Raw genomic sequence first — 24,773 nt, 5'->3', positions numbered from 1 at the left:
CAGTTTGCTCTTTTACTACTTTTGCCATTAAAAAAGTACTGGAACGAAGCTTTTGTCTTCTTTTTTGTTTGTCATCTGTTTATCGGGGTTGCCATCAAGAAACACATATTACGTATACTCTAAAGCCACACGCTGAAACTTTCATACGAAACTTTCCCATTATTTTGGCGTTCTTAGGTCGAGTTCCCCATTACAGTAATTTCATAAAATTACTTTTGTATGGAACTCGATCTATGAACGCCAAAATAATGGGAAAGTTTCCTATGAAAGTTTTAGCGTGTAACACAAGAGATAAGAGTTTGATATAAATTGTATGCTATTAAAAGTAAAGCCTAAAACACATACAACGTTTGTTTTGAAGTTTCGTGTCGTTCGTCGTCGTCGACTTGGGTTGGGCGTTGGTAACACACATAAAACGTTTGATAACGCCGTCGAAAGCCATATGTTTTATGTAAACAAACAATAACATATGTTTGGCGCTCAACATTTTAGAAATGTTATTTAAAAGTGCCGTGTTCTAAACATACATAAAATGAAATATTTGGATATATTATTCTATTTAAAATTACTTAAAGGGGTGTATGAAGTATGGAAATGTCTTCCTCGCACTATAGAAAGAAAATTTTGGACACGACCTCTGTACGAGAACAGAGATGTTGACGGTACATTCGCACTCGATTTTGAAAGACTGTATCATACCGACGTGGAACAATTCCGGATTATGGTCAGAATGGAGCCTCCAGTTTTTGATGCGCCATTTAATCTGTTGAAAGACGAATTGACCAAGAATTCGAATAGACCATCTATATCTGCTAAATGTAGATTGTTCTTGACCTTGATGTAATTATTTTTTATTTGCGAAATATGAATGTATATACAATGTTTTTATTTTGCATTTTTAAGATATTTGGCACACGGGGATAGTGTTCGTTATCTATCCTTAACGTTTAAGATGGGGGCCTCAACAGTGAGAGCTATAATAAGGCAAACATGCGAAACACTGTGGCAAAAACCTTACCGGCTGCATTAAGATTTCACTTTTTTATTCGACACTGATATTGAAAAATTGTATATAGTAGATTCTTGCAGTTCTGGAACAGACCAGTAGTCAAAATTCCTGGACTTTGTGTATCCAATCACATTTTTTATCTATACTTACGGCCTGGGTTGAATATAGTCACTTAGAAAAGACATTGAGTTAGTGAACCTCCACTCTGGACTATATTCAGGAGCTCCACTTCCCGAGGACAACTTTAGGTGTTCCTTAGTGTATCTGTCCCGTAAACTTTTCCATCGAGTTTGACACTGTTTTACTAAATAGTTCAAATAGTTAGATTGTATGTAATTAATAGTTTGAACGTAGAAATTAGGATTTTTTTATTAACTTACCCGGCTTACCCACTTCAGCAGCCACAGCACTCCATGCTTTTTCTTTGGCAATTTTGTTTCGGTATAAATTACTGCCTTTATTATAGATGCATTCATGGAGTTGAATGCTGTTAATTAATTCCTCCTCAAACATTTTTATTTTATAATTTTTTGAAATGAATTGAAAACAAGCAAAAACAAACAAAGAATAACAAAACAAAAAGCGTCCAAATAGTGTCAATGTGTTTGTTTGACATGTAAACAAAGAAGTGTCAAAAAATACGCCGGCATCAAAACGCAAAATTCAAATTTTTTTGACTTTGATGCCCAGAACTGAGCGCCGTTGTGTGCAACACAAAGAGACGTAGAGCAAGAGAAATTTTCGGGCATCGATGCCAAACGCAAAACTTTACCCAAACGTTGTATCTGTTTACAGCTTAAGGGAACACTTTACAGGTTAAAAATGGTAAGAAATGGTAACCTCAGGCACGTAAAGGAACAGAGCATTAATTTTCAATAACAACAATGTTGTTTTTGTAAATTTTTTAGTTGTTGTAATTCATGCACATACCTTCTATAAATTTGCCTTGGCTCGAACCGAATACTACGTTCGTCCACACTTTGGATATCGTAATATTTCTTCGAACATTCCTCCACCCCTTCCGGTACCTCCTCCACAAAAGTTCGAAAATTTCCGCTAAAATGGTACGCGCGACGTAGCGACCGATTTGGTCCAAACTTTAGATTTCTAAATAGGCTAGTATAGTAAAAAAGTCCTATATTTTGAAAGCCCTCCTAAATACATAATTTTTTTGGGGAAAAAGTATTTCAATCCACACAGGGTGTCGACAAAGCCGACTGATATTTTTAAATTGTTTTTGACACATTTGTTTAAATTTTTGTCTTCTTTTTTGTTTGTCATCTGTTTATCGGGGTTGCCATCAAGAAATACATATTATGCCGGGCATACACTAGGTGTGTCTTTTTACGTGATAATTTGTAATAATTATTACGAAATGTTACTAAATGCTGTCTTTTTACACAAAAGTTCAGTAAAAGAGAGCGAAGCGAGAGAACAATTTTGACAGTTGTTTGCTGAGAAATTGCTAAAAGTTGCTGAAAGAATTTTTGCCAGCAACATTTAGCAAGTTCGATCAGCTGTTTTTTAATCATCTGCTAATGGGCAGCTGCTCAATGTTTATCTTATTTTTGTGGGAAAATACTATAAATATTACGATTCAGGATTATTTATTGATTATTTTATTAATATATTCATTATTTTTATTTATTTTGCTTAAAATTAAAGAACTTTTTGATTTGGAGTTATTTTTTCGTTCATGCATTGGCGCCAATGTTTTTGTTTTGGTTATCAACTGATATCTTGCTAAAGTTTACTAAATGCTGTCTTTTTACTTTTTTCTCTATTTTCGTATCAAAGAGCAAAATCTTTCTTACTCTCTGAAAAGAAGTTACTGAATAATTATTACTGAAAAAGTAAAAAGACACAACTATTATGGGCATGCAGGACAGCAACCGATGAACCCTTGTGTAAGTGTGTGATTGAATAGTGTGTGGCATTCCTTCAGTCCATATTGCAAAAATGATGAATTTTCCTCCAGAACTCAATTTTGGGTTGAAGTTTTCCAAATTTTTAATTTCCTCACAAATAATATTTGTTGTTTTCAAAAATTATTTGTTGGTTACTTGGTAAATAAACAAAATTCATCGGATTGAAAGGGGTTCATTTACAAAATCAAAACTATTTTAATTTCAATCCTGCCAAAACTACTCCCAAATACATTGACAAAAACTTCAAAATTTACTAATACTATTACAAATGCTGTCCTGGGGCCGGATTCCTGTTCTATGAAAATTTGAAATGAAAAATATTTCCTTTATAATTTTTTTCATTTGACAGTTTTTTCCTTTATAAAAATTTTCATTTCACTTTTTCATAGAAACAGAATTGAGCCCCTGCATGCCCATAGTGTATGCCCGGCATTACGTATACTCTAAAGCCACACGCTGAAACTTTCATACGTAACTTTCCCATTATTTTGGCGTTCTTATGGCCGCGGCACATACGGCCAGAGATGGTCTGTCGTCAATAATGACGTATCTGACATACATATCAGACGTATATTACATACGTCGGAAACGTCGTAAATCTAGCAAAAAAACAAGGTTTTTGACAGAATAAACAAACGATTTTTATAACCTAAAAATCGATGTTTTTTTACATAACAATATACCTCATTTTATTATTCCATTTGAGATCCTATTATATTAAAAAAACAGGCATAAAAAGATTTCACTTTAATATATACATTTTATATATTTTTTTTATATTATATGGGCATTATACATACATATGTTTGTTTATTACTTCACCCGCAAATTCTTTGAATCGTACTCTAAAGCCACACTTTGAAACTTTCATACCAAACTTTTACAGCTTTTCGGCGAGAGGAGCTTGGGTGAAGGATATCCTTCATCCTTCAACTTTTGGGATGAAAGTTTCACCGTGTGCTTTTAGTGATACGTAAATCAGTGGTAGTGTTCGAAATATATTGTAGATGGCGTGCTAAGTGCGTAATCCAATTTATTCAATTATTTTAGTTATTTTAAAAATTACAATATTAATAAAAATATGCTGTTATTTTCAAAAAAGGTACGGAGGCCCTTCAATAACACAGATCGGTTTGCAAAATTAATATTAAGTGAAAAATATGATGGTAACACACATTTTTTTAGGTTTATGACGTTTACTACTTTTTATACGTTTTCTACGCGTATATGACGTTTTCGACGTTTACACCTTTCTGACCGTCGAAAACCTAAAAAGTCGTCATACAGACCATCTCTGCATACGGCACGTGGAGCGTCGCGTTACAACAACCACATGAAAAATGCATAACCAAACTTGGCATCACTTACACATTTTTCATGTGGTTGTTGTTTTCAACGCGCAACGCGTCGCACAATGGATCGTATGTGCCGAGGGCTTTAGGTCGAGTTTCCCAATACAGTAATTTCATAAAATCACTTTAGTATGGAGCTCGATCTATAAACGCCAAAATAATGGGAAAGTTTCAACATGTGGCTTTAGAGATAGATCAAGTTCCATACTAAAGCAATTTTATGAATTTACTGTATTGGGGAACTCGACCTAAGAACGCCAAAATAATGGGAAAGTTTCGTATAAAAGTTTCAGAGTGTGGCTTTAGAGATAAGGGGAAAGTTTCGTATGAAAGTTTCAGCGTGTAGCTTAGAGATAGTGTGACCACTATGAAAAATTGCGTCTATCAAAATGATGTGGGAACTCATATGTACCGTTTTCGTTTAGAGAGCGCTCTATTGGCTATGTATTTTCGTGTGTAGTTGAGAAATAAGTTGATGGAAAAAAACAAAATTTTACAACTGTTTTTGCAGTTGTCGGGACGCCTACGTCACACAAGCAAGTTGTGGGATTTTGACAATCAATACATCAAGTCAACTGTCCTGTCATTTGTAAACGCAGGGTAAAGAAGGCCGAGCAAATTTCGAACTGGGTTGCCCTTTTCTTTTTTATTTTTTTTATCAGAAGCAAGCAAGGTAAGCAGGCAAGTAAGCTTTGAGTCTTTGAGTGATTTATATAACGTTGTCATAGGAAATTGTATGCTAGTGTGAACGCAAAAACTGAAGCCCTCGGCACATACGGTCCGTTTAAGCGCTCGGCACATACGGTGCGTTGAGCGTTGCGTTACAACAACCACATGAAAAAAGTGTAAGTGAATCCAAGTTTTTTGAAAAACAACAATATGGCTGACGCATTAAAGTTAAACATAATTTAACTGCTTTGGGACAACGCGTGTCCCAACGTGTCACTAAACGGACCGTATGTGCCGAGGGCTTTAGTGACACGTTGGGACACGCGTTGTCCCAAAACTGTTAAATTATGTTTAACTTTAATGCGTCAGTCACATTGTTGTTTGTCAAAAAACTTGGCATCACTTAAGCGTTCGGCACATACGGTGCGTTAAGCGTTGCGTTACAAAAACCACATGAAATAAGTGTAAGTGAAGCCAAGTTTTTTGAAAAGCAACAATATGGCTGACGCATTAAAGTTAAACATAATTTAACTGTTTTGGGACAACGCGTGTCCCAACGTGTCACTAAAGCCATCGGCACATACGGTCCGTTTAGTGACACTTTGGGACACGCGTTGTCCCAAAACAGTTAAATTATGTTTAACTTTAATGCGCCAGCCATGTTGTTGTTTTTCAAAAAACTTGGCTTCACTTACACTTTTTTCATGTGGTTGTTGTACCGCAACGCTCAGCGCATCGTATGTGCTGAGCGCTTAAAGCCCTCGGCACATACGGTCCGTTTAGTGACACGTTGGACACGCGTTGTCCCAAAACAGTTAAATTATGTTTAACTTTAATGCGTCAGCCATATTGTTGTTTTTCAAAAAACTTGGCTTCACTTACACTTTTTTCATGTGGTTGTTGTAACGCAACGCACTGTATGTTCCGAGCGCTTTATGTTACACGCTGAAACTTTCATACGAAACTTTCCCATTATTTTGGCGTTCTTAAGGCTTGCGTACATAAGCTGCCTCGCCTGGTTGCCTTGCTTTCCTGCTTCATTTTTAACATAATATAAATAAAAGAATAAAGAAGGCCGAGCAAATTTCGAACTGGGTTGCCCTTTTCTTTTTTATTCTTTTACCAGAAGCAAGAAAGGTAAGCAGGCGAGGCAGCTTATGTACGCAGGCCTTTAGGTCGAGTTCCCCATTACAGTAATTTCATAAAATTACTTATGTATGGAACTCGATCTATGATCGCCAAAATAATGGGAAAGTTTCGTATGAAAGTTTTAGCGTGTAACATAAGAGTATGTGCCGAGGGCTTTACACTTTTTTCATGTGGTTGTTGTACCGCGACGTTAAACGCATCGTATGTGCCGAGCGCTTAAAAGTGCTATGGAGTTTGACAAACATAAAAGATGTCGTATGGATGGAAGAAGTGACAGCTCATATAACATTGATAGATAGTGTAAACACCGCTTTAAGAAGCATGGCATTCATAAAGGTCTTCGTACATAAGCTACCTCGCCTGGTTGCCTAGCTTTCCTGCTTCATTTCTGACATAATAAAGTCCCAATTTACATTAGGCGAGTTTACTTGCGGCAATTGTCAGTTTGTGGGTGAGAGAGGGTGTTGAGAGGTAAAGGGTTACCATATACCTCACCTCTCTCTCCTTCAAACTGACAATTGCCGCAAGTAAACTCGCCTAATGTAAATTGGGACAAAAATAAGAGAATAAAGAAAGCCGAGCAAATTTAGAACTGGGTTACCCTTTTCTTTTTTATTCTTTTATCAGGCCTTTAGGCCTGGGTACATAAGCTGCCTCGCCTGCTTACGATGCTTGCTTCTGATAAAAGAATAAACAAGTAAGAAAAGCGTTAAGTTCGGTCGGGCCGAACTTTTTATACCCTCCACCACAAATTTTAGCCATTTCGGTGGATTAATGTGGCCACAACTTTGAAAATACCGAAAATCGGAAGGTACCGTTCTATGGCGGCTATGTAATGACGCTAAAACCTTCAAAATACCGAAAATCGGGAGATATAGTCCTGTGGGGGCTATATCAAGATATGGACCTATATAAAAACTTTATGGTAGAAATGTTTCTTAGCCTTTGGAAACACAAAATACAAAGTTACAACCGATTCTGTGGTCAAATGGGACTAAAGGCCTGCGTACATAAGTTGCCTTGCCTGCTTACCTTGCTTACTTCAGATAAAAAAATAAAAAAGAAAAGGGCAACCCAGTTCGAAATTTGCTCTGCCTTCTTTATTCTTTTATTTTTATTATGTCAGAAATGAAGCAGGAAAGCAAGGCAATCAGGCAATGCTGCTTATGTACGCAGGCCTTAATACATTCAAAATATATTAAAGTGACGCGTACTTTATATATGGGGGCTATACCAAAACGTGAACCTAAATAAACAAACTTTGGTAGAAATGTTTTTTGGCCTCTAGAGACAAAAATACCAAATTACAATCAATTCGGTGGTAAAATGGGACAACTATCTTAAAAATTCCTTAAAACGACGACGCGTCATTTTGTATGGGGCTATACGAAGAAGTGGACCTACATAGCCCGCTTTCAATACCAAAAGTCCTACGTACATAGAATAGATTTTACCAAAATTTCATCCACCTACTTCAATTCGTTCGGACGCTAGAGTGATTTCCACAGACGGACGGACCTGCCTACATCGATGTAGAATTGCGCGCTGATCAAGAATATATATAGTTTGTGGGGTCTACAATGATTATTTCGAGTAGTTACAAACGGAATGACAAACTTAATATACCCCCCATCCTATGGTGGAGGGTATAAAAAGAAAAGGGCAACCCAGTTCGAAATTTGCTCGTCCTTCTTTACCCTGCGTTTACAAATGACAGGACAGTTGACTTCATGTATTGATAGTCAAAATCCCACAACTTGCCTGTGTGACGTAGGCGTCCCGACAACTGCAAAAACAGTTGTAAAATGTTGAATGAAAATCATCGACATCTTTTTGTTTTCCATTCACATAAGCTGTGTTCCTTTACTTACCCGAGGTTACCATTTTTCTCATTTGTTACCATTTTTAACCTGCAAAGCGTTCCTTTACCCCGAAAAGTGGCAAAACTGGAGCAACTTTGACACTTTTCTCTTTTACCACCCTTACCATTAAAAAAGTAAAGGAACAAAGCTATAATTTGTTTTTGTTCATGTTATTTTGTTTTCAAAACATTTCAATTATTATCTCACTTATTTTAACAAAAATGCAAAAAATTTGTCTTCCTTACTGTCTGTGAAAAAATGATGGACAGCTGGGAGACAAACGACAGATGTATGTATGTGTTAGTAAATCAGGGTTGTATTTGAAGACAAACTGTCTGGTGTAAACGCCTAGTTATGGGTCAAATACATACGGTCCGTTGTGTTTGTTCTTGAAGTTTTCACGTGGTTGTTGTAACGCAACGCTCAACGAGCAGTATGTGCCGAGACCTTTGTTCTTTTATTTATTTATGTCAAAAATGAAGCAGGAAAGCAAGGCAACCAGGCGAGGCAGCTTATGTACCCAAGCCTTTAAGGCCTGCGTACATTATTAAGGCCTGCGTACATAAGCTGCCATGACTGCTTACCTTGCTTGCTTCTGATAAAAAAATAAAAAAGTAAAGGGCAACCCAGTACGAAATTTGCACGGCCTTCTTTATTCTTTTATTTTTATTATGTCAGATATGAAGCAGGAAAGCAAGGTAAGCAGTCATGGCAGCTTATGTACCCAGACCTTAACATTACCTATTTACCTTCGCTTTTTTGATAAAATTGTTTTTTTTTTTTCATCAACTTATTTCTCAACTACACACGAAAATACATAGCCAATAGAGCGCTCTCTAAACTAAAACGGTACATATGGGTTCCCACATCATTTTGATAGATGCAATTTTTCATAGTGGTCACGCTATCTCTAACTCTTATGTTACACGCTAAAACTTTCATACGAAACTTTCCCATTATTTTGGCGTTCATAGATCGAGTTCCATACAAAAGTAATTTTATGAAATAACTGTAATGGGGAGCTCGACCTAAGAACGCCAAAATAATGGGAAAGTTTCGTATGAAAGTTTTAGCGTGTAACATAAGAGTAAGCTACACGCTGAAACTTTCATACGAAACTTTCCCCTTATTTTGACGTTTATAGATCGAGTTCAATACAAAGTCTTATGCCAGACTATGAAAATTTTCACTGAAAACATTTTGCCATTTTCTTCGAAATTTTCATTGACGTCTGCACACATACATATATGAAATCATTTGAAAATGTTGATATTTTCATTGCTTTCGCAGTAGTCACACGCGCAAAATTTGCGGCGAAACTTTCCCATTATTTTGGCGTTCACAGATCGAGTTCCATACTAAAGTAATTTTATGAATATGGTGTATTGGGGAACTCGATCTATGAACGCCAAAATAATGGGAAAGTTTAGTCGCAAATTTTGCGCGTGTGACTACTGAGTTTGCATTGGTTTGAGAGTTACGAATACAAACACAAAGAATAATTTCCGATTACAGAACCTTGTGTACAGAGTTTCACCCCGTTCACACCTTTTATCTATAAACTAGTTTTCACGTTAATGAAAATTTTCATAGTCTCCCAGCAAAAAGTTTGCATCCGTGGATGCAGTTTAATCAGTACAAGTGTACAGTACGATTGCCGTTGGAGTACATATTTTCCTATGAATTCACTTATGAATTTTACAAGAGAGCGCGCAGCTAGGATGCACTCCATTTTGCTTCCACAGCACACAGCTAGGATGCACTACATTTTCCATCCAAATCACAGCTTAAGATGCAATGCTTTGGACTGAATTTATATTCATTCTTCGGATTGCATTTTTAATCAGTCTAAAGATTCAATAAAAATGCAAGCCATTGCAAATATCCCAAAATAAATAAAATGCATTAATTATTTGTGTAAAACAAGAACTCAAAGAACTTTATGCTAAGTTTACATTTACGAAATCCACTCGATTTCAACTGTCACTTCCATAGCTCAAACGTCAAATGAAATCTCATCTGGATTTCATTTGACGTTTAACCTATGGATTTGACAATTGAAATCGAGTGGATTTCGTAAATGTAAACCAAGCATTATTATATTATATTTTATTATATTATATATTATTTTATAAACACAAATTTATTATATAAACACAAATTAAAAAAAGTTTCCATTAAATTCAATCACATTTGAGTTTACTTCCTCCGTTCTCAATTTAATCCAAGCGCATCTGATTTTGCTTCATCATCCAAAAGATTTTTTATGTTGCCTTCCCATCACTAGTTTTGCTTTCGACATGGACTCCAACTCCGCTCCATTAAAAATTTCCGTCTCGTGAATTACCGCAAAAATGTTCGCACATTAGTCCCGGTCCACACTAGCGTGAATTTCATTAAAAAATTTCATGAAATTAGGTGTTCTTAAATCGAATACCCCACTACAGCAATTTTATGATTTTACTCTACTATGGACGTCAATCTAGAGACGCATAATTTCATACCAAATTTCAGTGAAGTTACTGTAGTGTGGCCCGGGACTTAAGTTTTTATTTCTTTATTTTATAACAAATTCTCCGAAATGTATACACTCTTGTTTGTCTTTTGAAGAAATGTCTTGGGATCAACCAACTGTTTTTTTTTTCTGTAGGGATCTCTACAGTAACTGCTTATAAAATGTATCGAACGGAGTGCATTTTTCATAACTCTGTTGGACTACATCGAAAGATGTTGTGAAATCATAACTCCAATTGCACAACTTCCAAAATTTTTTGCTGAGCTGGCATAATGCCAAGTTTACACTTGCGCTCCAAAATCCACTGGATTTCACGAAATTCTGAAATACACTCCGGTGTTTACACTTATTTTTTCTTGATTTCAAAGTCCCAATTTACATTAGGCGAGTTTACTTGCGGCAATTGTCAGTTTGTGGGTGAGAGAGGGTGTTGAGAGGCAAAGGGTTACCATATACCTCACCTCTCTCTCCATCAAACTGACAATTGCCGCAAGTAAACTCGCCTAATGTAAATTGGGACAAACATATCGCAATGATCAAGGTAGATGCATATGCGCAGCTGAGCGAACATGAATTTTCAAAACAAGTTGTTGTAAATTGAATTAAACATCAAAAATATACGACAATATAGAACTTTACAACTTTATTTCGAAAATTATCGTAAAATTATCTATATATCGTATTAATTGTGTATAGTACCAAAAAATAAAAAAAAAGATTTTATCGTTGAGACATCATAATAATAAATTCTGATAGATAAAAGTTGTGCTCAGAACCTGCAAAATATTAGTACTTGCAGTAGTTTTCCCGTTAAGTGCTAAAAATGCGTTCCCGTACACCGAAATCTAGCAAGACTTGCAATTCTCTTTAAACAAAAATAGCGACGAATAACACCCTCTTTTCCTGTTTTCTGCCATAAAATTTTGGCATAGTAGAAACCAGCAGCAAGCATGTTCATATGTTCATTGGTATCTAATATTATAACTGATACGTTGATTTTGACATTTCTGCTGGAGTTTTCGCAATTTCCGTCATTTTTCCGTTCCCGTATTTTTTTAGGAAATTTGTATGGGGAAGCAATTTTTGACAATTCGCTCTATTTTCTAAAATTACCATTAAAAAAGTACGGAAACACAATGAAAAATAGCATTGTAACAAAGTAATTTAATATTTTTTCACATTGTTTACATATTAACATATTAACATTTTTTGTTACAGCAATTCGCACATCTACCTTGTTTAGTGTCATACGTGAAAAGTGTTGCAACTTTTGGTACTTTTTTAGGCAAAAGCAAGGTTGTATATCATGTGTACTGTGATTTCGATGTTGATTTCGCTGAAATCACGAAATGAGATGATTTCATTTTTGTATGCGAAATCATGATAAATTTTGCTTGATTCCGCACGAAATCACGAAACGCCTTCGAAATCACGAAACGAGGCCGAATGTAAACCAAGCATAAGACTAAAGTGATTTTATGAAATTACTTTATTGGGAAACTCGACCTAAGAACGCTAAAATAAGTCCCGGTCCACACTAGCTTGAATTTCATTAAATAATTTCATGAAATTAGGTGTACTTAAATCGAATTCCTCACTACAGCAATTTTATGATATTACTCTACTATGGAGGTCGATCTAGAGACTCATAATTTCATGCAATTTTTTCAATGAAATCACTCTGGTGTGGACCGGTACTAATGGGAAAGTTTCGTATGAAAGTTTCAGTGTGTGGCTTAAGAGTATGTGTACTCATTCACAGGTACCAAATTTGACATCTCATACGACATTGATAGTCCCGGGCCACACTAAGAGTAATTTCACTGAAATTTTGACATGAAAGTAAAAGAAAAATTAAAATAAAACGGTCTGTTTGTTTCATACGAATATTGCAACAAAGCAGAATTGCACAACACATGAAACCGTGTACACTAGTTTCTTGAAATTGTGCATTTTTCCCAAAAAATGCAAAGTTTCATGTCAAAATTTCATTGAAATTACTCTAGTGTGGCCCGGGACATACCTAGTGTAAACACACCTTAAAGCGCTCGGCACATACGGTGCGTTGAGCGTCGCGCTACAACAACCACATGAAAAATGTGTAAGTCATGCCAAGTTTTTTGAAAAACAACAACATGGCTGACGCATTAAAGTTAAAGATAAATTAACTGTTTTGGGACAACGCGTGTCCCAACGTGTCACCGAACGGACTGTATGTGCCGAGGGCTTAAGGTCATTTAAGCGTCGCGTTACAACAACCACATGAAAACTTTAAGAACAAACTTGGCATCACTTACACATTTTTCATGTGGTTGTTGTTTTTAACGCGCAACGCGCCTCACAACGGGCCGTATGTATTTAGCCCTTTATGTGTCGAGGCCTTAATATAGGGGGTTATCATGAAAGGCCACCGTGGTGCAAGGGTGTGCACACATAAGGTCGCGGGTTCGATTCCTCGGCTAGGCAACATCAAAACACTTTTCAACGGTGGCAAAATACACCTCAGGCGACATTTCCTGAGTATTTCAGCCATGTAAAACTGTGGTGTCTTAGACACGCCGTTCGGATTCGGCGATAAACGGTAGGTCCAATGAATCGGGGTGCACTCATTGATATGAGAGAAGTCTCCCTTGTCCCTTATGGGATGTTTGTGGAACAATTAGTCCCAATTTACATTGGGCGAATTTACTTGCGGCAATTGTCATTTTGTAGGAGAGAGAGGTGAGGCATATGGTAACCCTTTGCCTCTCAGCACCCTCTCTCACCTACAAACTGACAGTTGCCGCAAGTAAACTCTCCTAATGTAAATTGGGACTTATATATTGTAATGGGGAACTCGACCTAAGAACCCCAAAATAATGGGAAAGTTTCGTATGAGATTTTAGCGTGTAACATAAGAGAATAAAGATTATAGATGCCAATAATTTTTATATTTTATAATGTAGTATTAAATACTCAGGATTTATATGCTAAGTAATACGTTTACATATATGGTCTTGTAGGCCTAGTATTACTAGAATGGATTTGAATAAATAAATAAATATTTTCGTCTTTGTTCTGTTTCCCACACACGGGAACACTACTATTGTATTCGACATTTCGAAGTTCGATTTTAGATCCCTACCAAAGCATGAAGAAGAAGAACATTTTGTGTCGTCGGACGAAAAAAAGTGTTTTCAGAGAGAGTTCGACATTTTTGTTGGAATGTCAATTTTCTATTGAATATATTTACTTAAAAAGAATAAAAATTAAAAGAAAAACGTGTCTCCAGTGCCTGATTTTCAAATAAAGGCATACAAACATACTGTAAAGTTTTGTTTCGAAGAAAAAGATATATCGTGAAAAACGTTTAACAATTGTCTTGGAAATTGTGTAACCATAGAGAACACAGCGTTCAGACAAAATATCAACGTAGTTAAAATCGTAGTGAAATAAATCGTTCAGAGCCTGTCAGCTGGGGAAAAAAACTAGCTGCTATAGGTGATAAATATAATTCCAAAACTATCAAATACAGAGCTTTAGTGAATTTGAAGGGCCATATAAATTTATTGATAAAATATGTGTGCGTGTTATTTTTTCTAAACCCATTTACGTATATGTGTGTGTAAATTTGAACAAGTGTGAGTGATTGAATGCTAATCCTCAGGTGATAATATAAAATCAAAAACGAAACAAATTTTCAATTTAATATACTCTGTCTCCGCAAAATATACAAATATACAACCAACCGAAAGTGACAACAAAACAAGAAATGTAAACAAAGAATCGTGAAAAACAAAGAAAATTAAAAAAGAAACAATTTTACTTCCAACAAGATTTTTCAAAACAAAGCGCCGATCTCGTGAAAATATATACGAAATATCCAGAATTAAAAACAAACAAAATAATAGTTGCTAATAAACAAGACGGGGACCACCAAACATATGCTGTTTGTATGTATGTACTTTAAACATACATACGTATTTCTTAGTATGCGCATGCTGCTACTCCTAAGGGGAAACGGTGGACCCAAAATATACAAAACAAAATACTCGCACACGAAAAGCAAAATCGGACACAAATAAGCAAAACAAACAATAGCTGCTTGCTTTGTTTTTCTATTCTATTTTGTCCTAAAAAGACAATAATAAATAAAAAGTAAATCATTAAAGAAAAAATATAATTTGCACATTCTGAAAAGATTCGGCTAACATACAGAAAATATAGAAGAAAATACAACAACGAAAGTGATATAATAAGCGCTACAAACCACAAAAAGTCAAGTCATTCAATCGAACAAATTCGGCTCGCCAACAAATTCTCTCCTCCTCGTTTATTGTTTCAATTTTTTTACATTGACTTGCACTTGTTTTTGTTTATTTTTTTGTGCTCCAAACTCTTGCCGTGTGTTGAACTGAGACAAAAAGGACGGAAAAGAGCAACTAGAAAAGAAAACAAACAACAAACATTTCATGTTAGATAATTATCTTATTTTTTACAATTTCTCTGTTTGTTTGTCTTCTTATTGTCTGATTTCCCTAGTAATTTTTGCATTTGTATTTCTCCATGCGCGTTCTGCGTGTATTCTCGTCTGGTTTAAATCATTCCTTGGGACAGACGTAACTTGTATACAAGTGTCGTAAATCATACATATTTACCGAAACAATTTTTAAAATTTTTAACAAACTGTCAAATTTATTCGCTGACACTGAAAGAAAAATCCAAATCTAAAAGGAATTTAACCAATTTACAATATGCTTTGCTGTAATATCGATTTATGTAATTGGTAGCCAATAACATAACATGAAGAGGAATAACAAATTGCTAAATAAATATGTTCCCCCAAATTATCCAATTTTATCGAATTTTATCGAACATATTCATCGAATAAAAGAAGATTGTGAATAGTGAACCTATTTATGTAGATTAGGCCGGGGCGATTTGAAAACCTTAATGGGCCCTTCGCGTTTCTGATTCCTGATATTGAACTGAGCAAAAAAGTCTACTGGACCATATATCTACGATGAAAATCGAGCCTCCCGATTTTGACTTTAAGTTTTTTATCTACGTTTTTTTGACATCTTGGCATATAACAGCCAAACCATTGAGATTTTCGACCCAACACACAAATCGCCCCAGCCTAATGTAGATATCCAATGGATATTTTACAAAATAGTCATTATTAGGTATCTTCGATAACCGAAAAATTCGAAATAATTTCTTAAAAAATGTTAGTAAAAATTGTTCGATTTTGTTTAAATTTTCAGTGGTAGATATCGTTGCGCTGATTAGGGAAATGTGCCAACTTCTTTTAGGAAAAAAAAATTTCTGCATTGATTTATGCTTTGGAAAGATGTCAGGTTGAGAAAAATATTTGTCGTAAGATGAGCTGACTCGCTAAGCTCGAATTGGGATGACATATATCATTTATTGCGGATGTCCATACTTCCCAAGATATGGGCATCTGAAGTTCCGAAAAAATATTTTTTATGTCTTAGTTATTTATTGATTGATGACGGCAATGTGGATGCATCTGTCCAAGGTGAGAAATTCTCAAAGCCTGGGCCGAAGGCCGGCTATTTATAGAAAATTTACAATTTTAAAGAAAACTTTGCAAAGCCGAGATTTGCATCTGTCCATGGGAAGGACTCTCGAATCCCCTGCCGAAGGTCGTGAATTTAGGGAAAAATATACTATGATTGTTTTTTTATATGATACTGTATTCCGTAAGCTTTACAATGGAATCCATTTTATCATTATCCGTTTAAAAATGGCATGGTTTTAACAAGGGAATTTTCGGAGGCTCATTTCTCGGGATGTATGGACGGACTTCCACAATAAAGGTTTTACATATACAGTTGCGAGCAAAATAATAGCAGTGCGGAACTACTATGTACGAAAACTGCAATAATAATGATATAAATCCTTACATTAATTTAATTATCTGCATCAGGAGAATGCTTTTAAGGTCCCAAACCTCACGAGCTAAAATATTTTAGATGAATATGCAACTATTAAGAAACTCCATTGAAGTTTTCTGCTCAGGAAGGTTTTTTCATGTGCAAAATAATAGCAGTGCAAGTAAGCCAAGTAAAATTAACATGTTAAAAGCTATTCATTTATAACTTTTTACAGTTGAAAAGCATTTTTGAATGAAAATAAGACGAAATACTGACAATATGTGCAAAAATGTGGATCATCACTCCCTTTAGTGCATCACTGCAGCCAGATGGTCATAAATATAAAAAATTTTAATTTTTCAAGGAAAAACTTACCACATAGTGGAAGATATCGGTGGTATTTTCTCAAAAATTATTTGTAAAATCATCGTACGTATCTTCAATGCAACTAATATCCATAGCACGGATACTACTACGTATTATTGCAATTTTCACTTAGGGGTAGTGATAAAATCCGATCCGAGCTTAGCGAGTCAGCTCATCTTTTAATACTTTTTAACCCTTTCAGTGTCAAAATTAATTTCTACCCATGTAAAAACATTGGCAAATGTCGTATAGGTATATTCGACAAATGGACTGGGAGGGTTAAAGATTTTGGATCGCGTAGCCGGTGTTAGACCTTTCCCAGAGAAGAAAATCTCAAGTCCGCGCCAAAGGACGGCCATTTAATGTATCGAATTTAAGGGGTCGATTATGGATGTCAACTGTAGTTGCGTTGCCAGAAGAGATAATCATACAATTAAAATAAGTGAAACGACAGAAACTGCTATCAAATTCATTCAATATCAGTGTTTTGAACCTTTAGCTATTATTTTAATCGTAAAAATGTATGAATTTCAATGCGGAAATGGAAATTTATGTTATTAAATTTTGTTGTTGGCAAACGCAACTGGACTTGGTTTGCTATCCATAATTCGACCCTAAAAAACGTTGGATTGCGTAGCCGTTATTAGACATATCCCAGTGGAGAAAATCTTAAGCACCTACCGAAGGCCGACCTCTTACAAAATGTGTCCAAATTAGAAAGACTTTTGATAACATTATGTATGATTAGGGATGATGGTTCTAAGCCAATGTTGAGCCAGAGAAAATTTTGCAACATATAACAACATTGTTGAATTGGACAAAAAGAACATCGGTTCAAAAAATCGGATTTTTTAATATGTCAGTTGTCGGTTCAGTATCCGAACTTTCGGTTAAAAAAAAACCGACCTATGGGCTTATTTATGTTTCTTTGTAAAATAAATTTAATGAAATGAGATACTTACCCCTGGAAAAAATTTCAGTATTCTGTATAAAAAATCAACCAGAGTTTCGGCGTCTATCAAATTTTGCAGGAAACATTTATAAAAAAAAATGTTTTCCTTATACTTATTATGGACTTCTGTCACAGTACAAATATATACAAACGTTGTCATACGAACAAACAAATAAATGACCAACTAACGATTGTCCAACTCTGAGATGTATACATCTTCGAACACGTTCGCCTTAAGGCGAATAACTAACCACATATTCCACAACAACAACTCTTCTTGCTGTATAGTAATAGCTAAGTATTTTAAAAGGAACCATAACTTTTAAAATCATCTTGGCGATCCTGGTGATATTTCTGAGTTTAATACAAGGCTAATTTAGTAAGTTGATACAAAAGGCGAATTCAGACCGTAGCCTTCATTTGTGTGAAGAATCTACATCACATCCTCTTTTGAAAAATAAAAAAATGTCTTCCAAAAATTCAGATTTGGACAATCAACAGGAATGGTTTTTTTGGACGTTAAAGCTGTTTTCGATTCCTCATGGCATCATGGATTCATATCGAAATTAAACAAATTAAATTGCCATCTGGAACTTATAAACATTATTCAAAGCTTTCTAAAAGAAAACTCTAGTTTAACGTCACATCCTGTACACTGTGGACAAACTTAACAAGATGATTATGATTATGTTTAATCAACACAAATTCGGTACTAGGTCTAATAAACAAGTTACTTTTATAAAAATCAATTTTTCAACTTCTTATGTACTACTTTGCTCCAGTATGATCTTCATCAGCATCAGCAAGTGTAAACACTTTTCATTTAAAAATAGATAAGTTTTAAGTTTGAAATAGTTTTATCGAACGATACAGTCAGTGCATTGTCCCAATTTTATCTGCTATATCTCAAAAATGGTAAAACCTAGAAAATAGTCATAAAGTTCAATCTTGTAGAGAATTTTTACATCTACAACATCTTCTTTAAACCCATTTCGATAGGAGTTGCGGTTTCCAAGCAAAATCGTGAAAACCTAAAAAATCCTAAAAATGTGAACTTTGATCGCGATATAGACTATCAAAATTAAATGATTTGTATCATAAAAAAAAATACCTAATTTCACATTCAAAAAATATTTTAGAGACATTTTTCTAAAGCTTACTTTTTTTTGCAAATGTATTGGCCACCACTGTATATGAAGTGTTATTTTGCACTAAAAATATAGGTATCCCGATTGTACACACACATAAAATTTAGTATCGACTTTGACATCAACTTTACAAAATAAACGCAAATAAGCTGGCTTTTGCAGATACCTTTTCTAGTTATACCATTTGCTTTTATGTGTTTTTGTTTTTCTTCAACCATTACAATTATGGGTAAAAAACACATATAAACTTTCTTAAAAATAGTTCTAGTGACAGATCATCCACCAAAGATAGCCAGCCTTCTTCTTCATACTCATACACTATTATAGATTAGCACCTTTTGCGCAATGATCAGAAAGAAAATAAAACATTCACCGGTTTCAACAATTTTCATTTGTTGTGCTAATTAACAGATCTGAATTTTGTTCCGTTTTTAGATTTTAGACTGATGAAAGCAAAACGAAATTGAACAAAGTGAACACTGTGAAAAGATATAGTTTTTTTCAAGAGAAAACGTGAATATGAGTAGTTTTGCAAATGAGAATGTAAGCGAAAGCAAACAAAAAAGCCCGCAGGGAACACAACAACAGCAACAAATTACCGAACAAGAATACAATAAAAACAACAACACTACCAAGACACCAACTACTGCTACAAAAGCAAAAATAACACCAATAACAAGCAGCAATACAATAGACGATAATAGTGCTGAAAAGACTACCGAAAATATTAACGAAAGCGAGAATAAAATTGCAACAATAAGCAAATTAACAACAGCAACCAATTTTACTAAGAACGATGAAAAAAGCAACGTACACCAACTGAAAACTGAAAATGATCTTATCAATAAATCCACAACTGAAAATGCAATTCTACAATCTTCGATTTCGTCGTCGTCGTCATCACCATCAACGTCGTTAATTGCCGGAACAGCATTGCCACAAGGTGACTCTGTTGTACTGGTATCACACCAGCAGGATCGAAAACAACATCTCGTCCGTGGTGAAAAGGAGACGAGTAATCCAACCAGAATCCAGCATGGTGCCGTTATTCAAACGACGCCTTCGACACCACCGACAACAGTATCATCACCTTCATCCCAATTACCGTCTGTATCCTTGGGTATAAGTTCAAATTTAGACACTCACTTGCCTCATATATCCAGTGAACCAACATTTGGTGCACAGTTACGTCAAAAACAGCAACGGGAACAAGAAGCACAAATTCAAACAAAATCAGCAGACAACAACGTGCCATACTATAGCAGTGCAGTTAAATCCGGTACCGTAAGTGCCACCGCATCGCCGAACATGGTCCGAAAATCATCAGATGGTTCTGTTTCCCTTCCACGTCGTGTATCATTTCCAAAAAGCGATAATGAATTAGTGACCGGTTATTTAGAACCAGCAAATCCATGGGAACATGGTAAGTGATAAATTATTTCATGATAAGATAGGAAAATAATCCAAGATATGTATATATATCACGAACAATTTCTAAAATTAAAAAAAGTCATTCCAAATCTGTTTTAGGCGTTTTAATTTTAATAATTAAAAAAATTCTAAAAAAAATCGTTTCTTAATATAATAATCTAATGTATCCTGTTACTGTTTACAATATTGTTACCCTTTGCGATGATGGAAAAATACTTATGAAAATTCTCCATGGCTTCGCGAAAAATCGTATTTCTTGCAAAATTTTACGTATTTACAAACATATTTTTTAATATAATAGCGAAGGTACCCACAAAAAATATATTAAAAAATTACAACAGCATCCATACACTTAGAGAAATAAAATTATGCCTGAGTCGTGTAGCTTGGAGCTATATTAATATTATTTGCAAAAATACGAGGCAAATATGAAAAAAAAATAAAAATCATATTCTAATTTTATTTTTTTATGGTTTTATAGGCGAACAGTTTTAGATCATTATATTAAATCAGAAGGATTTCCAATTGGGATATTCACAAAAGTGGCGATACTGGTGAATACAGGCCTATATAAATAATGCCAACTCTTTAAAAAATGGTTGACTATGTTATGAAAGATCAAATGCTTGGCTTCATTAATGAGAATTCGTTGTTACATGAGAGTCAATTTGGATTCAGGAGTAATCGTAGCACGACATCACTCCTTGTTGGTTTGGCCGACAATATACATGTCTTTTGCATTGATGAATCTACTCTAATATCTGTGGAGTCGTTTGTTGATATAGGGATCCTATTGGATCCAAAACTAAATTTTAATAATGATGTAATATCAATGGTTAATAAAGATCATGGAGTTCTAGGATTCATCAAACGGTGGGCAAAGGAATTTTCTGATCCTTATGTCACCAAACACGATATACTCCGATAAAATTGAATCTGTTCAAAAACAATTCTTGATTTTTGCTTTAAGAGGCTTTCATTGGAATAGTGATTACGTCTTGCCATCCAGCAGACTTAAGCTAATTAGATTACCAACATTAAAAAGTAGACGTGTAATGTTCAATACAATTATGGATATTAGAATAAATATTCCTACTAGACCTAGTAGATACTATCGTTTCTGTCATATTAATTTTCATCGAACAAATTATGCATCTAGAGAACCAGTCTGTAGAATGTGCGATGATTTTAATTCCTTATATTTTATTGTAGACTTTGGTTTAAACATAAATATTATTAAGTCTAGAATAATTTCGTTTCTAAATGAGTAGAATATGCCTAATTTTAGTACTGGCTGTTGAGAAAATATTCTGTAGCTAGTATTAAATGCTCACTTTTACCCGTCATGCTCCCGATCATGATGTGTACGCGATCCCTACGTAATGGGGTGGTCGCCCCCACGATCGGAAGGGGTAGGAAAGAATGGCGTTGGGAACGTTCGAAAAAAATAAGGAATGCAGTTAGTGCTGGGGGGTGTTGTGTTTTACTGTCACTGGATTTGGAAAATACCTTTGACAAACTAAATCATGCAAATTGGTTAGGAAATTAATCGTTTGTATAACTTTTCGTCCTCGGCTTGCAAATTAATTTTTTCTTACTTGTTCAATAGACGTCAGTACGTTTGTTTTGTTAAAATAATGTTTCTCGTATGCTTCCAGGTGGTGTCTCTAGGGGTCTGTCCTTGGCCCGCTGTTGTTTGTAATGTATGCCAATGATTTGTTGAGTTGTATTAATAGTAGGAATTGTATGTCGTTTGCTTTTGCTGATGACGTGCAAATTTTGTTTAAAGAAGAATATGTGTTTTTGGATGTTTTGCAATCGTCAATTGATTTTAATCTTAATATGTTGGTTACTTGGTTGTCTTGCAATTAATACTCAGAAAACTTATGTTTTTCGGAAACGTGCAAGAGGATTCAATTAGTGTTTCCATCTATAGTACTCCTATAAATGTTGTAAGCTCGATGAAATGTCTTTGTTTTTTTCTTGATAGTGGTTTGGTGTTTGATGTGCATGTGAATTCTTTGGTGTCCAAGGTAAACTTTATTTTAAGGAAGTTGTACAGTTTGGACTTAGCTTTACCTAAGAGCATTAGAATTCAGTTGGTTCATGCGCTGATTATACCTCACTTTATGTATTGTGTTAAGATTTTTGGGGATAGTTGTGGATATGTGTTACGCAAGCATAAACTATTGTTCCATAGCCCAGCAAAATGTTCGATGCCAAAGATGTCATTAAATCATGGGTGCAAGTGATCTGGCATGTCATCTTTTTAGCATCTTCATCGATGAATTTTATATGACCCCAAAAGATGCTATTCATTTTTGGATACAAAGCATGTCATTTACACCAATGCTTTGACATGTCATTTTCACCAATGCTTTGATATGTCATTTCCACCAATGTTTTGGCATGTCATTTTCATCAACCCTTTGCAATGACATTATCATTACGACGAGAGTTTTAACAACGTTGGTTGTGATTTCGATTCTCCGACAACATCAAGCCTATTGTAAATAATTAATCTTATATATGTAGAAAAATGTGTATAAATAAAAATACAAAATTCGTCTCTATTGGATCGATGGAATGGGTTCAAATGCTGATGAAAATATCGGATCTTTCACGACGTCCTTTGGATGGGATCAAATGCTAATGAAAAGATCGGATCTTTCACGACTTCGTTTGAACCAATGCAAAAGATGCCATGAAATCACGTCTTCGAATGGAACCCTTTCCTTCAAATTTTGCTGGGAGGGCAATGCGATATGTTCTCATTGTTAAGCGTCGCGATCATATTTCTCCCTATGTTAAAGAATTCCTTGGTTGTACGTTTGATCATTTTTAAATGGTTTTATTTAGCTCACCCCGTTTGTTTTATTTATTCTTGGGTCAAATTTAGTAATTCAAATTTCACCCTCTTCCTGTCAACCGATTAATCTGAAATTTTGTATACACTTTGGATTTTGGTGACAATACAATTATGTTTATTCATTATCATTATAAATTCAAGATGGCCGCCGCTACAAAATGGCGGATAACGTAGGTTTTATCAATCCCATCAATATAGGTATCAAATGAAAGGGCTCAACAAGCAGAATACAATATACTATAAAAAAATGAAATCCAAGATGGCGGCCGCTACAAAATGGCGGATAACGTAGGATTTATCAATCCCATCAATATGGGTATCAAATGAAAGGGCTCAACAAGCAGAATACAATACACTATAAAAAATTGAAATCCAAGATGGCGGCCGCTACAAAATGGCGGATAACGTAGGTTTTATCAATCCCATCAATATGGGTATCAAATGAAAGGGCTCAACAAGCAGAATACAATATACTATAAAAAATTGAAATCCAAGATGGCGGCCGCTACAAAATGGCGGATAACGTAGTTTTTATCAATCCCATCAATATGGGTATCAAATGAAAGTGCTCAACCAGTAGAATACAATGTACTATATAAAATTAAAATCCAAGATGGCGGCCTCTACAAAATGGCGGATAACTTAGGTTTTATCAATCCCATCAACATGGGTATCAAATGAAAGGTATCTACAAGTAGAATACAATTTACTATGCAAAATCCAAGAAGGCCGCCGCTACCAAATGGCTGATAACAATTTTTTATCAATCCCGCCAATATGGGTATCAAATAAAAGGGCTTGACAAGAAGAATACAGTGCACTATACAACCTCAATATTTAAGATGGGCGCAGCCACTAAATGGCGTATAATTAAGATTTAAATTTAGAAATTGAATCTGTAATTCAGGTATCTGATTAATCCAGCCTGAATCCACCACCCAAGTCAAGATTTTTTATCGTGTTGAGGACTGTGTGGCGTTAGGGTGGCTAAAAATGATACGTCGTTAGCGGTACAGTTGGACTGCAATAAACTAACGGGCAAGAGACCTTGCAATAATGAAGCACTAAATGAATTAAACAGAATGCGAAATAAAAACTAAAAACTAGAAAATAAAAATAGGTAAAAAAAACTTTTTAAGTTAAACGGTTTTATGTTAAACAGACATTGCAATGTTTAAGATAAATGTACTAAAAACCTGAAAATAATAAAATAGATACAGTCGTGGGAATTATAAACATATGCATAGACTAGACTAAAATAAAACCGTGGGGCACGTCAATTGTCTACAAATTATCGACATAATGTCCACGTTTTTTGGATATTTTGGCATATAACTGCTAAACCATTTCGATCCAGCACTAAGACAAAAATTCTATTGATCCTTTTTCTTTTTAAAGGGATGAGTAATATCTTTCGAACAAGTTATAATTTTTTTAAAGGGGTCATGGATAAGTTGTAGTTGTAAAAGTGTGTTTTCATTTCGATTTTTTCACTACATTTACCGTTATAAAACAAAAAACTAAGTGACCCAAAGGAAACAACGGTATTTTCGTTGTCCTTCAATCCCCACACGTTCTGGGAGCGTTCCAATGCTTTTGCGATTGCCTTGGCTAAAACTTTCGTCTTAGTGTTGGATCAAAAAT

General features: G+C 35.0%; 1 protein-coding gene and 1 long non-coding RNA gene across 10 annotated transcripts in view; one reads left to right on the top strand and one right to left on the bottom strand.

The window, feature by feature from the left end:
• The first annotated feature begins 13,592 nt into the window (after positions 1-13,592).
• LOC141394301 (uncharacterized) overlaps positions 13,593-24,773 on the top strand; it is a 60,565-nt gene continuing 49,384 nt past the window's right edge. For 2 of the 9 annotated variants that reach the window (XM_073968520.1, XM_073968511.1), the window contains exons 1-2: positions 13,593-13,964; positions 19,265-20,252. In XM_073968520.1, coding sequence (XP_073824621.1) covers positions 19,349-20,252 — 904 coding nt within the window. In that variant the 5' untranslated portion in view covers positions 13,593-13,964; positions 19,265-19,348. Of the gene's footprint in view, positions 14,238-19,264; positions 20,253-24,773 lie in introns of all 9 variants that reach the window. The other 7 variants (XM_073968515.1, XM_073968516.1, XM_073968518.1 and 4 more) reach the window with 7 other exon arrangements.
• On the bottom strand, positions 14,435-19,270 carry LOC141394307 (uncharacterized). Its single transcript, XR_012410322.1, has 3 exons — positions 19,165-19,270; positions 14,734-14,905; positions 14,435-14,596 (listed from the first exon to the last, which is right to left on the bottom strand). It is a non-coding gene; the product is annotated as an uncharacterized lncRNA (long non-coding RNA).

This window comes from Musca autumnalis, unplaced genomic scaffold, assembly GCF_047663935.1.
Source record: "Musca autumnalis isolate F117 unplaced genomic scaffold, ASM4766393v1 scaffold_2, whole genome shotgun sequence".
Taxonomy (NCBI): Eukaryota; Metazoa; Arthropoda; class Insecta; order Diptera; family Muscidae; genus Musca; species Musca autumnalis.
Note: the sequence above shows the minus strand (reverse complement) of the source record. Positions and strands in the feature narration are given on the sequence as shown.